Source organism: Triticum aestivum, chromosome 7D, assembly GCF_018294505.1.
Source record: "Triticum aestivum cultivar Chinese Spring chromosome 7D, IWGSC CS RefSeq v2.1, whole genome shotgun sequence".
Lineage (NCBI taxonomy): Eukaryota > Viridiplantae > Streptophyta > Magnoliopsida > Poales > Poaceae > Triticum > Triticum aestivum.
This window is the reverse complement of record NC_057814.1, coordinates 524007093-524020903: the sequence shown is the minus strand read 5'-3', so window position 1 is coordinate 524020903 and position 13811 is coordinate 524007093. Positions and strand designations below refer to the sequence as shown.

Genomic DNA, 13811 nt, shown 5'->3' with positions numbered 1-13811 from the left:
AAATGATGAATTGTTTTGATCATGTATATAAAAAATGTTTATCAAGCATTTCAAAAAATGTTGAACAAGGATTTGAAAATTTTTAATCAAGCGTTTGGAAAATGTTAAATGTTTATAGAAAAATTATGACCATGTATTAAAAAATATTAATAAAACATTTAATTTTGTGTAAAAATGTATAGGAAAAATGTTGACCATGCATTGAAAAGATGTTAATCTTGTATTTGAAAAATACTAACCAAGCATTTAAAAAATGTGTATAAAAATGTTGACCATGTGTTCCAAAAATGGTTAACCGCAATCTGCTTTGTCTAAAAAAAACCACACGCTGATGACCTCTGATATAGCTAACTAGTTTGACCTCCAACCGTTGACTGGTTTGATTTTTGACTAGTTTGAAAAATGCTCATGAATTTTCAAAAATGTCAGAAATTCAAAAAACTTCATGATTTTAAACAGTTCATGAATTAGAAAAATTTCATGAATTTTAAAATAGTTCACAAAAACGCTCTTATATTATGGAACGGAGGGAGTATAAAAAAGGCACTAATGTGCGCACGCCCATCACATTTCGACCTGGCACATGGACGGCCCAAATTCCGTTCTTCCATCCCTACTTCCTAGTACGCCCTTCCCAGTTGCAATCCTGCCATGTCCGTCACAGGCAATGGCGTGACCCGCCCTTCCCCTTCACGGCCCCGCTTTCATTCTCCAGTGCCAGCGAGGGCGTCAGCCTCCGGAGCTTGGGATGCTAGTCGCCAGAATGCTAGGTTTGGGCCTCATCCTTGGGGATTGTAGTGCTACTCCCTCCGTATCAGGGAAAATATGTACACTTTGCAGCCTCCTGTAGATTACATTTTGTTTGAAATACAGACCCCTCGTATGTGCCTCTTGTGAACTCTGTGCTATTCTGTATTTCTATGCATGTCTCGTTTCTGTTATGCATTGTGAGTTGTGACATTCCAGTCACTTGTTCAAGTCAAGTGGATGTTTGACAGCAGGCTATGGTCTAGAGTCCAGACAACTAAACCCTGCAATGTTTATGCTCAAGCTTTCACTGCAGCTTTGCAATTTTGGGTATGTGACACTGAAAGAACGTGAATGCGAATGGCCAGACAATTAAGCAACACAACAACTCATTCAGTGAAGTGCTGTTACTACCTGATTCTGAAATGTAAATGATTCTCAATAGGTGGCAGATACTGAAACATCTTTTTCAGATACTTGAGGATACCAGTTGGTGTTAAAGTGAGCACATGTTGAAGAATGGTGAGGTTGAAAAGTAAGGAGTATGCCTGCATCCTTTGCACCAGGTGGCTCTTTGTTAGTATCTGTATATCTAATATGGGTGGTTCACTCCCACGGATTGCAAGATTTCATAGTAACCACCAGAATTTCTATTGCCTCTGCAACCTCAAAGTATGAAATGTAAGCCAGAGAGGTGAGATATGTATTATTGATTCTAACCCCTATAAAATCCTTGGTCCTAACTGGTATATTGCATTGTTGTTCTACGAACGTGAAATCATAGCAAGAACACTAGATGAGCAAGCCAATCTTAGAATTCTCTGGTGAATTAAATATGTAACAGTAAGTACATGTATAAAAAAACACCAAGTACGCGTACTCAGGATTATTGCCCTCATGCTTTCGCTTTGGCAAGTGAAGTGCAAATTCAAGTACAGCCCATTTTCTAGTCTACCTCTCACACATTGCCATATTGAAAGCATGTATCGTCATAAACAACCAGACATACTAGATGATACGCACTTCGACAATTTTGATATTTATTTGAATATATAACAGTCAAAAAGGAAAATATGACACCAGACTATCCAAACTAACAAATTGACAAGACCAATACCAGTGGTGCCTTTCCATAGTACATCTTATGCAACAGGAAAAGAAATACTCCTAAGTAATAGAAGGTGGTTTTGTAGCACAGTAATAGAATCCACTCATCTATGAGTGCCTTTCTGCGTCTCAAATCTGCCCTGAAAAGAGGAGGACAATACCTCTCCAGTTTAATTTTTTCACAATGCGTGATTTTTTTTATTGATACAGCTGTTGTCCTTGCTATTTTGTACTGATATACTGTTCTTCTGCAGAAAATGTCAACTTGGGCTCAAAGGACCACTCACAGTTCGGCTAAAACGACATCACAGAAAGCCAAAGATCACATCGTATATATCACCTTCTGATCGTACATTCCTTTCGTGTAGTCACTAACAAAAAGAAAAGAGATGAGACAACCAATTTCAATGGAATTATACGCATCCTGCGTATTCGCGAAAAAAGAGAACGAATTTCTTGATTTTCCACATTACAGCCTGCCCGTGGCCTCAAAATCATGTACTCCTAGGCAACAGTTTCCTCCAAAAAGTCTAGTACTAGGCCATAGCTGGCAAATCTTGAAGGAGCACCAGGGAATCTCTGCGTGCCACCACATGTGCTCCTTGCGGTGGCTTTTTTGCTTTGCACCCTCTGTAACAAAAGCATTTGATACTGTTGCATGTTTTGGAGGTGGTGCTGCTACCAGCAGGATTATCAGAGAGCATTAATCCTGATCTTGTGAGATATCAAAGGAGTGAAAAAGGCGCAGCACAGAGCGCATCCACCTCCCAACAGAGTGTCTGTCACAGAAAGAACAAAGCTGAACTGGTGCCAACATGCACTTAACTTGTGGAGTAGCTATCTCCAGCAGTTAAAAGACGAGCCTCCGCAGTCCGCACACACTCCACATCGGAGTTTCTCTGTTTGCAACCAAGTCCGCCCCAAGATGAAGAAAGGTGCTCACGCTCTCTTCCTCCTCCTCCTCCTCACCTTTGCTTCCCATGGCATATGGTGCGAAGCAGCTCGGACAGGAACCATGGCTGATGCAGCTCGTCATCATCTGAGGCCTCATCTCCAGGTGCAGGGATTGCATGGTCAGTAGTTTGTGTACACCATCTCCTGTTTGCTCTCAACTTTCTTGATATTTAAAGGTCACCCTTGCCATGAAGCCAATCTCTTACAAAAGTATTCCTGGAATTGCCGCTTACAATCCAGAAACCCAAGGCAGGAGGCTCCTGGGGAAGCTCGAGCACATGGCAGGCGGTGGCCCCGGCGGTGGAGCAAGTGGCGGCGGGAGGAACACCGGTGGCGGTGCGGCGAACACGAGGCCGCACAATACCAAGAACGGCGGCGCTGTGGCGCTGCCGGACCCGGTGACCTTCGTTCTGGCACTAGTCTTCAGCGCTACCATTCTTCTCTCGGTGCTCAGCTTCTAAAGTACTTGATCCGGGTGGTATACTGCTAGTATCTGTGTAGCGTTGCAGTTTCAGAAATTGTTTGCCTAACATTTGTGGGTATCGGACTGATATGTTTACCTAATGTGTGCTTCGTAAGTTCTTGAATTATCAAGCTGCTATATTTGGTCAGCAGGTACCAGATTATCCTGCTATACGGGAAAATATAAGTATGTACACCAAGCAATCGACAATATGCGCGGATAAAATGGAATTCAGACATTGCATGCACTAAAATGCCGTATGTTCCTGGGCATCCATGTATTTCATCTAATTTTGATTTAAATAAGCGAATATTTTCTTTGGAGGCCGAGCTCCATGGAGCTCGGTTTTGAAAATTTCAAATTTCATATTTTCTACATTTCAAAAAATTGTAAAAAAAACAAAGATATACCTGCAGGCATAACACACATGTGTGTAAAATTTTAGGGCAAAATACGTTGAAATGAGGGCTGTGCAAAAAAAAAACAAATCTGAGGCTTTTTAACACATGATACTATTCATCCTCCTAGACCATGAATTTATCTTTTTTATACAGGTCTCATTTCAATGTTTTTCATCTTGAATTTTACACACATACACATAACATCCTTGTTTACTTCCATATTTTTTTTCAAATTTTTTTGAAACCAAAAAATTTGAATTTTGATTTTTTTTTTCAAAAGAAGGCCTCCATGGAGGCTGAGAGGCAAACGTTCGTTCTCTTCAATAAGACATTTTGTTAGTACTTGTAATTTGCACACGGAGGACAAAATTATCTTCAGTCAGAGATGCCATTTGGAAGCAAAACTGAACACAATCTTGTTACTATATAATCCTACGAGTATGAAATCTGGATGTTGATATATTTGTTTTGAATTTACTGTTCATCTAGGGTGCACCAAACTGTTGGAATTAGGGCTTTAACCCATTTGTTATATCCAATAATTCATCGAAAAATCCCATAGTCCCATGTGTCACAATAATACTTTAGAAGAAAGAAGCTGAGATATTTTACGCTAGTGGAAAACGAAACCGAATGGTTGTTAATGTCCTATTCATCTCTCACTGATGTCATTTATATTTCCGTGTCGTTGCTCCATTAGTATCGTGGTTTCACTTCCCTTATTTCTCGCGTTGCTTTTTTTTACATGGTAATATGTGTCTCATTCATATCATATCATAAAGATCAAAGTACAAGCCACGTAAGGACCAACATGACAAAACTGAAAAGACAATAGAATATCTCTGAGCTCGACATCAACGCCTGTCACCTGCCTCCGGCACCACCACAGCAGCCACCGAAGAAAAGAATGATGGATCACCTCCTCACCTGAGCTCGACGCACCTCCATCGCTGATATGCAATTTTGCGGACATCCAAGGTGGCTCATCAAAAGTGAAGTCATTGCCGTTGAACAAATCAGACAGGGGCAACACCTCAGACATGCAACCGAACTCTAAATCTGGCACCCCACCACGACTAAGACGCCAAAGGAGGAAACCACACCTGCCCTCCATTAACCATGAAACCGGCACACATTCCGTCTTTCAGATGTCATCGATGCAGACCACAACCTGCATCCGCTCCTGAACTACCTCCCAAGCTCCATGCCGACGTTGGAGTAGACGTCGTCGCAACGACGGAGCCTGAGGACACATGTCCACCACGAGGATGCCGCCGCCACACCATCCTTGCTTGAACAGATTTGTTTCCAAAACCGCCCCAACCGTAGGGCCGATCGCCTTGTCGGGGAAGGATCTGAAGAATCTTTATTCAGCATCGCCATCGTCGCCGCCGAAGCCAAGATGATGAACAACCTAAAAATGAAGCTACTTTATCCTACAACTATCCACACACATGTAGATCCGGTGACCCCCCCCCCCTTACTCGGTCGTTGGCAGAGGGGAGCCGCTAGAGGACGACAGCGGAGGAACTCTCCATGGGAGAGACGCTGGCAAGATCGCCCTATTTCTTCCAGAGGAAGAAAGAACGACCCGATATGGTCTTTTTATCATCTCCACTACTTAAAATATGTATTATACGTATACTACTTAAAAAGAATGCAAGGTTTCATGTTTCACCTTTCTTTTCACCACCCCTTTGTCCAATTTTCCCTGTATGATAATCAATCATCTTTATTTACTTACCTTCTTAACCACTATCACACCCGCAAAAAAAGAAACCACTATCACTTTAATTTACTTGTCCAGCTTCTCATCAAAATATAAGATAAATCACGGGCAAGATTTGACACATACTCCACTCGTTCCAAAATACAAGGTGTATTAGTTTTATACTACCTAAAAAGAATGTAATGTTTCATGTTTCACTTTTTTCCACCATCCCCACATCCAATATTCCCTGTATTATAATAAATCACATTATCACTTTAATTTACTTAACAAACTTGTCACTGAAATCTCTACTCTCTACTACTTAAAATACCGTAAGATTCTCATTTCACTTTTCTTTCCACCATCCTTTCGTCCAACCTTCCTTATATAATAATAAATCAACTTAATTTAGTTACCTTTTGAACCAGTTACACTTTAATTTCCTTACCAAACTTTGCATCAAAATATAAGGTAATTCATGGGCAGAAATTGATGATCATTTATTTACACAATCGCATTATTATAGGCAGGTAAATCATAAGCCGGCATACTAGAAGATTTATATCCCGTTACAATGCACGTGCATTGTTCTAGTATAAGATAATATCTCTACTACTTTAAAAAAACGTAAGGTTCCCATTTCACCTTTCTTCCCACCATCCATTCGTCCAACCTTCCATGTATATGATAATCAATCACCTTAATTTACATACCTTCTTAAGCAATTCCACTTTAATCTACTTACCAAACTTCTATTCAAAATACAAGGTAATTCAAGGGCATAATTTGATGAACATTTATTTACACAATCGCATTATTATTGACCGGTAAATCACAAGCTAACGTACTAGAATATTTATATCCCGTTGCAACGCATGGGAATTTTTTTGAACGTCATGACTTTATTCCTCAAATAATGGCAAGATCATTTACATAGTGGTGAAGAACAAAGTCAGGGACGGAAGATTCCCAACTTTCAGAAATTCTACTGCTAAGACAATGCTTTGCAAGACCGTCCGCAAGCATATTAGCCTCTCTGTTACAAAAATCAAAACTAACACTTGTAAACTCCATTGCCAGGAGGGAGTACTCCATCACAACCGGGACGTCGACTCCCATATACGTAGCCGGATCAGATATTGCCTCCAAAGCATGCATACAGTCTGATTCTATAATGAACTTGGTGCATCCCAAGTTAGCTGCTAGGTATAGTCCAGAGCGGATAGCCAAGATTTCAGCTGATCCCGCGCTTGATACATGAGGTAGAACTTGTGTTGCTGCTCCCAACAATTTGCCATGGTCATCACGTGCAACAACGCCACATGCTCCACGAAGATTCTCCTCATGAAATGATGCATCGACATTAAGCTTTATAACTCCCCTACCTGGCTTTTTCCACACTTGATCTTTCTTGCGGGTGGCCAATTTTGGTGTATTTGCTCGAACAAAGTTGGTAGCGAGAACTTGTATTGAGATAGCTGATTGTTCCAGGGTTGAAACTGTCTCCCCTTTCGATACTTGCCTCCGCTGCCACCATATAAACCACATAGCAACCATAATAAGCTCGACCATTTGAATGTCTCCTGCTAGCTTCTGCAATCGGATCAACGTATCCAAATTAACATATCCGGACCGGTCCTGTATAACAGCTTTATCTATCTCCTCTGTTAATCCTAGTGATGCCCACACAAGTCGAGCACTATCACATGTGAATAAACAATGCTGAATATCTTCCAAGCCAACCTTACATATTGGGCATTGTGGAATCAAGGGAATATGTCTGTCCGCCAGCACACCATAGCACGGTAGAACTCCCTTAAGCACTTTCCAACCAAAATGTTTGATCTTTCCCGGTAAGCGGAGCTGCCAAATCTCCTTCCAGACCGCATTTAGCTGAGCAGTTCCTGGACTGTTAGTCTCTCTGTAGTGCCGATCGAACTGGTGGTCAAACTCTACGTGATAAGCCGAGTGAACTGAAAATGTTCCTGACTTTGTGAATTTCCATGCCACAAAATCCTCTAATACTTCAACTTGGAGTGTGATTTGTAGTATTCTGCTTACATCAACAGGTGAGAACACACTCTGAATAAGTGCCTCATCCCACTGACCCGTGTGTGGGTCAATTATATCTTGCACTTTTGATAACATAACTCCCCCTCTAGGGGTGATTACTTTCCTTAACGGGCTTGAAGGAATCCATGAATCCTCCCAGATATTAATCTGTGAACCCGTACCCACCCTCCAAATACATCCCCTCCTGAACGTTTGTATTCCCGCAAAGATACTTTGCCATGTGAACGAGGAGCCTTTCTTCGGTCCAGCTCGCATGATATTACCATTCGGGTAGTATTTTAAACCTAGGACCCGTGCACACAAAGAGTCGGGATTGTGGATCAGTCGCCAACACTGCTTTGCTAACATAGCAAGGTTAAAGCTATGAAGGTCTTTGAATCCCATTCCTCCCTTCTTCTTTGGTACACACATCTTCCACCATGCAAACCAGTGCATTTTCCTTTTTCCCTCTCCATCACCCCACTAGAAGCTCGATATTTCATCAGTTATTGCTTTGCAAATTCCTTTTGATAATTTAAACACAGACATAGCATACGATGGAATTGCCTGAGCTACCGCTTTGAGAAGGATTTCTTTACCTTGAATTGATAGGAATTTTTCCTTCCAACCCTTCAGCCTTTGACACACTCTATCAACAAGATGTTGAAAGCAATCACTTCTATCAACACCCACAATTGTCGGTAGTCCCAAATACTTGTCAGACAAAGCTTCAGTTAATATATTCAGCATTCCACAAACAGCCTCTCTTTCACTAACTCTGGTATTAGGACTGAAAAATACACTAGATTTAGGTGTACTTACTCTCTGTCCCGAGCTCTCACAATATGTATCTAGAACCCTCTTCAAAGTACTTGCATTTTGTACCGTGGCTCTCACAAGAATTAGAGAATCATCTGCAAACAAAAGGTGAGATATTGAAGGGGCATTCCTTGCCACTTTTATTCCTTCAATTCCACCTATTTCTTCTTCATGCATTAACATACTAGATAGTCCTTCAGAACAGATAAAAAAGGTAAGGAGACAGGGGGTCTCCCTGTCTTAGGCCCCTGGTTGGAATAAATTCATCTGTCTCTGTGTCATTAAATCTGATATCATATTTAACAGAGGAGATGCACTCCATAATTAGCTCAATCCATTGTGCATGAAACCCCAACCTCATCATCATCTGCCTCAAAAAATCCCATTCTACTCTGTCATATGCTTTTAGCATGTCCAGTTTAACAGCACAAATACCATTCGACCCGTGTGTTCTCTTCTTTATGGAATGAAAGCACTCATAAGCAATCAACACATTATCAGTGATTAACCTACCTGGTACAAAAGCACTCTGTGTAGGAGAAATCAACTCAGGCAAGATTTTTTTCAACCTGTTCGCCAACATTTTTGAAATGATTTTATACACCACATTACATAAGCTGATGGGCCTAAACTGAGTGATCAACTCTGGGCTGTCAACTTGAGGTATTAGCACCACATTAGTGTCATTCCACCCATTAGGAATTTTCCTGTTGTTTATTGCTTGTAACACTTCATCTGTTAGTTCCTCTCCAACGATATGCCAAAAACGTTTGAAGAAGATGGCATGAAGCCCATCTAGGCCTGGGGCTTTCATATCTCCTATTGAAACAAAGCTTTTATTACTTCTTCCCTCATGTATGGGGCAATTAGAAGGTCATTCATTTGCCCCGTCACGATGGGTTGTACTGTGTTCAGTAGAGCTTCATCAATCAGCCCTGCCTCCGATAAAAACAGGTTCTGGAAGTAATAAAAAAATCAGAGGCTTGAGGTTCTCATTCCCCTCAACCCATGCATCATTATTATCTTTCAATCTCTTGATCAAGTTACGACGCCTACAGGCCGAAGCAAACTGATGAAAAAATTTGGTATTACGGTCACCGCGACGAAGCCAGTTTGCATGTCCCCGTTGGGCCCAGTAGATCTCCTCCTGCTCTAAGAGGTTTTCCATTTTGAGCGTTAAGTCCTGCTGTTTTGCCCATGCATCAACATCATATGGCTCTCGCATGAGTGCCTCTAGTTCCTGCTGCGCTGTTTTCAGTCTGGCTCGAGGTCCCTTCAAAACTTCCCTATCCCATTGGTGAAGATCTTTATGCATTGTTGCTAGTTTCTCACTAGCCGAGGGGCAAAGCCCCCTTACGACTGCCTTCTGCCACGCCGTCTTCACTACTTCCTCCACCAATTCCTCTTCTAGCCATCTTGGCTCAAATTTTCTTCCTGACTGATGCCGTTGGGCTGCGACACCTGCCAGGTATTCAGTATCCAAACATATAGGTCTGTGGTCCGACTTGCCCATATCCAGGTTTACAAGACCACATAAAGGATGCATATCCATCCATCCCGGATTTGATACTGCTCGATCCAACCTTTCTCGCAGTCCTCCTCTGAAAAGGGTAAATTTGTCGCCATGGTATCCAATATCCTCCAAGGAGTAGTCTGTTAGTGCATCTTGGAACGCTTTAAGCCTAGACTGTTGCCGCTGGGCTCCTCCTTCTTTTTCTGACGACAGTAGTATTTCATTGAAGTCACCAATAACAACCCACGGTAAGTTAGAGTGGGCATGAAGGTCTCGGATCAACTACTATGTTTTATTCTTATTGTCCCAGCTTGGTTCTCCATACAGACCCGTAAGCCTCCATACTCTACCATCCACTTCTTCCACCGAGACATCAATGCAATTAAACATATTAGTCCGGGAGTAGATCCTCACCTCCTTCTTCCAGACTAATAGTAAACCTCCGCTTCTACCATCAAGACAGGGGACCACAATCCTATGATCCATCCTCAGCTTCCTCATTATCTCATCTGCCTTAGTCTCATCCAAATGTGTTTCAGACAGAAAAAACGCATCTGGGTTATTCTGCCTCTGGATGTCCAGAAGCGATCTCACTGTCGGGGCCCCGAGCAAACCCCGATAGTTCCAACTTATAAGTTTCATTGCGACCGGCGACCCTCCCCGAAGGAGGACGCCGCTGATTCTTCTGTCGACTCCGACATATTGGCCTTCAGCCTTTTGTTATCATGTATCTTTTGAGGGGTACTCATGTGGGTTTTATCAATCTGTCCTCCACTTGTGTGTTTGATCAGTAGGACTTGATCAGTCACAAAACCTGGTGGCGGTGCCATAGAGGAATTGGCTGCTGTATTAACAGTCCCATCCTGACTAATGAGACGCTTTCTAGCGAACGATACAACATCTTTCCCTTGAGGATCATCCCCTCTTTCCGTGTCCATACTCTCAGATTCTTGTGGGTTTAGATCTCCATCATTACCCCTCCCTGCATTTCTTGGTTCTGTGTTTCTGTCATCACCAAATCCCCTCCCTCTGTTCCACATCTCTCCTCCACGGCCTGAGCCACGGCCACCACCTCGACCATACCCAGGTCTGCCTGACGGATCATCAAACTTAACTATCGAACAGTTGCCCCATTCACAGTCCTCTGCTCTATGAGTTCCATCCCCACATTCTGTTACTAAATGTCCAATCATACCACGGAAATCACAAAAATCCGGGAGTTTTTCATACTCCACCGGATACCTCTTGCTCTCTTTCAATGTCAGATGGACAAACCGAACTAGTGGAACATCTAGGGGAAGAAACACCCTAGCTCTCAGATATTTAGTCGGATTAATTCGTCCTTCATTCACAATAACCTTTATTGGAGGGATACCGACCTTCCTCGCTATCTTCTCCGCAATTGCTTTGTTTTTCATAAGACCATCAGGGATTCCAACAATACGTACCCACGCGGGGATACGATCCAGTTTGTAGTCATTCACATTCGTAATTCCATCATATTCCTCAATGACTACTGCCGCCTTGCGGAAGAGCCAGGGGCCTCCATTGATCACTCTGTTCCAATCACCAAGACACATCAGTTGCGCCAGGAATATGTTTTCTCCCATTGGCTTGAAGGTCACACCCCGCGCTGCCATCCATGCGTTCCTCAAAGGTTTAAACAGGGATACATGACTAAAGGGTTTTTGGGTATGAACCCTAAAGACTACAACCCATCTTGTCTCTTCGATCAGTCCCTCAATCTCTCCAGACAGATCCAATTCCTCCTCTTCTTCGCCATGGAGATTCAGCCCCTGAAATCTTTCCTCTAGGTTAGCCCTGATCTCTTCATGTTCAACCCTTCCGTCCTTGACTCTCGCGGTGGCACCCGCCGCCGGAGTTTGCTCCAGTCCCACCATGCAAAATCGTCGCCTCTCTCACAACGTTGGTGGATCACGCAAGGAACTCTCCGCGGGGGATGTCTCACGTGAGATTTCATGGATTTTCGGTGGGATAGATGGGAACCCTAGCGATCGCCGCCAGGGGATAGGTGGGAACCCTAGAGCGACTCTAGGGGCTGTGTGTTTTAATCCATTTTGCAACGCATGGGCATTGTTCTAGTGTACTACTTAAAAAGAATGTCAGGTTTCATGTTTCTCTTTTGTTTCCACCACCCCTTCGTCCAACTTTCCCTATATTACAATCAGTCACATTAATTTGCTTACCTTCTTAACCACTATCACTTTAATTTACTTACCAAACTCCTCATCAAAATATAAGATAAATCACGGGCCAGATTTGGTACAGACTCCATCCGTTCCAAAATATAAGGTGTATTACTTTTTTTCAAAAGTCAAACATGTGCATGTTTGACCACATTCTTAGAAAAAATATCAATACCTACATTATAAAATTTGTAACATTGGATCTATCACGAAATGCATTTTCATATTTTAATCATTTTGTATTGTAGATGTCGATATTTTGTTCTTGTAACATCCCAAAATTCAATATTTTGGAATGCTAATTATTTAAATAGAATTAGCTAGAACTTGTGTGTAGTTTTTTTAGCCTAGATAGTTTTGACTAGGATTTAAAATTTTGGAATGTAAATGAATACTAATTGAGAGGGAATAAAAGGAATTTCCTAAATTGATGTTGGATCTTAACATATTTTACTCTTTAAAACAATTTCAACTATAAAATTAAAAGAGAGAAGGTAATATGACTCCTTCAATATAAATGAGTTGGTAAATGTTTTAAAAAACAATTTTGCTATTTTATTTGGAGTTATTTATAACCATAAGTTTATTAGGGAAAATTTTAAAGTGCAAAATAAATTGTATAAAGAGGTTATGTGTCTTTATTTAATATTCGAACTGGAAGGATGTTCAGTGTACTCTATATTATTAAAAATATTTTACTATAGTTTTTGTTTTTTTGGAATTTAATTTATATTTTATCTTAGCCATATGTATTTTTTGTGTGAGAATTTCTGATTTATTTATCTTCAATGATGGCAGTACAACAAACACTACAAATAATAAAAATTGCATCCAGATTCATAGACCACATAGCGATGCCTACAAGAACTGAAGCGAGCCGAAAGTGCGCGCCGTCATAGCCCCTCCTTCATCAGAGCCGGCCAAAATTTGTTGCAGTCGACTATCAGGAAGTCGTCATGTTAAGACTCCATAGGACCAGCGCACCATAGCAGCAACCGTCGCCGATGAAGAGTAGGATTGGAAGAATCCAACCTAAAGACACACGAACGTAGACGAAAGACGAACAGAACCCAGCACATCCACGAAAGACAGAACCGCCGGAGACACATCTCCACACGCCAACCGACAGTGCTACACACCATCAAAACGGGGGCTAGGCTATGTATTTCTTGTAGCAATAGAATTAATGTAGTCAGACTTTACTGATGTAGTGGCAACCAAGCACCACAGCCCAATCCTCGGCGCAGTAGAAGCCTAACTTTATTTTTCTTCGTCGACGAACGATTCTCAACATTGTTCGGCTGATAATTAGGTGCCCGAGAACAAGCCCTCTTTTTTTAACACAATACAGACGCTCATTTACTTTTGTTACACGGACTCCATCACGCACATGTTGTGTCCTAGTATTTTCCTTGACGCGCAAGCCTCGTCTCTTCGACTAACCTCCCTGGCAAGTGGCAACCTTCCATTAAAATCATTGTTATTCTCATGATTCGTTTGACAAGGCACATCTACTCATATGATCTGTTCCAAACAGACGTTTTTAACTACATATCCAATTTGGAGGCCCGTCGTTTGTCTTTCGCGACAAAATAGGTCATCTGCATTATCCATCCAAGTCAACGAGCTTCATATCTGCAATTTAAGAGTTCTACCTAGCATTCCCTATCATTACACTACTGCAGGATGCTGCTAACACGACACTACGGTCAGAGACCCTTCGACGAAACTGTGTGCGATGCAATAATCGAAAACGGTGGTGTAAAAAAACCGTAAAAAAGGCGCAAAACGTTTGCGATGACGGATGCATCGAGCACGGTTCAGATTTTAGTTGCGT

The 13811-nt window shown here is 41.8% G+C and overlaps 1 protein-coding gene across 1 annotated transcript; it reads left to right on the top strand.

Moving 5' to 3' along the window:
• The first annotated feature begins 2655 nt into the window (after positions 1-2655).
• LOC123167630 (uncharacterized) lies at positions 2656-3402 on the top strand. The gene is made up of 2 exons (XM_044585464.1): positions 2656-2927; positions 3049-3402. The coding sequence occupies exons 1-2, from the start codon at positions 2780-2782 to the stop codon at positions 3267-3269; spliced, it is 369 nt and encodes a 122-aa protein (XP_044441399.1). The 5' UTR covers positions 2656-2779; the 3' UTR covers positions 3270-3402.
• The last annotated feature ends 10409 nt before the right edge of the window (positions 3403-13811 follow it).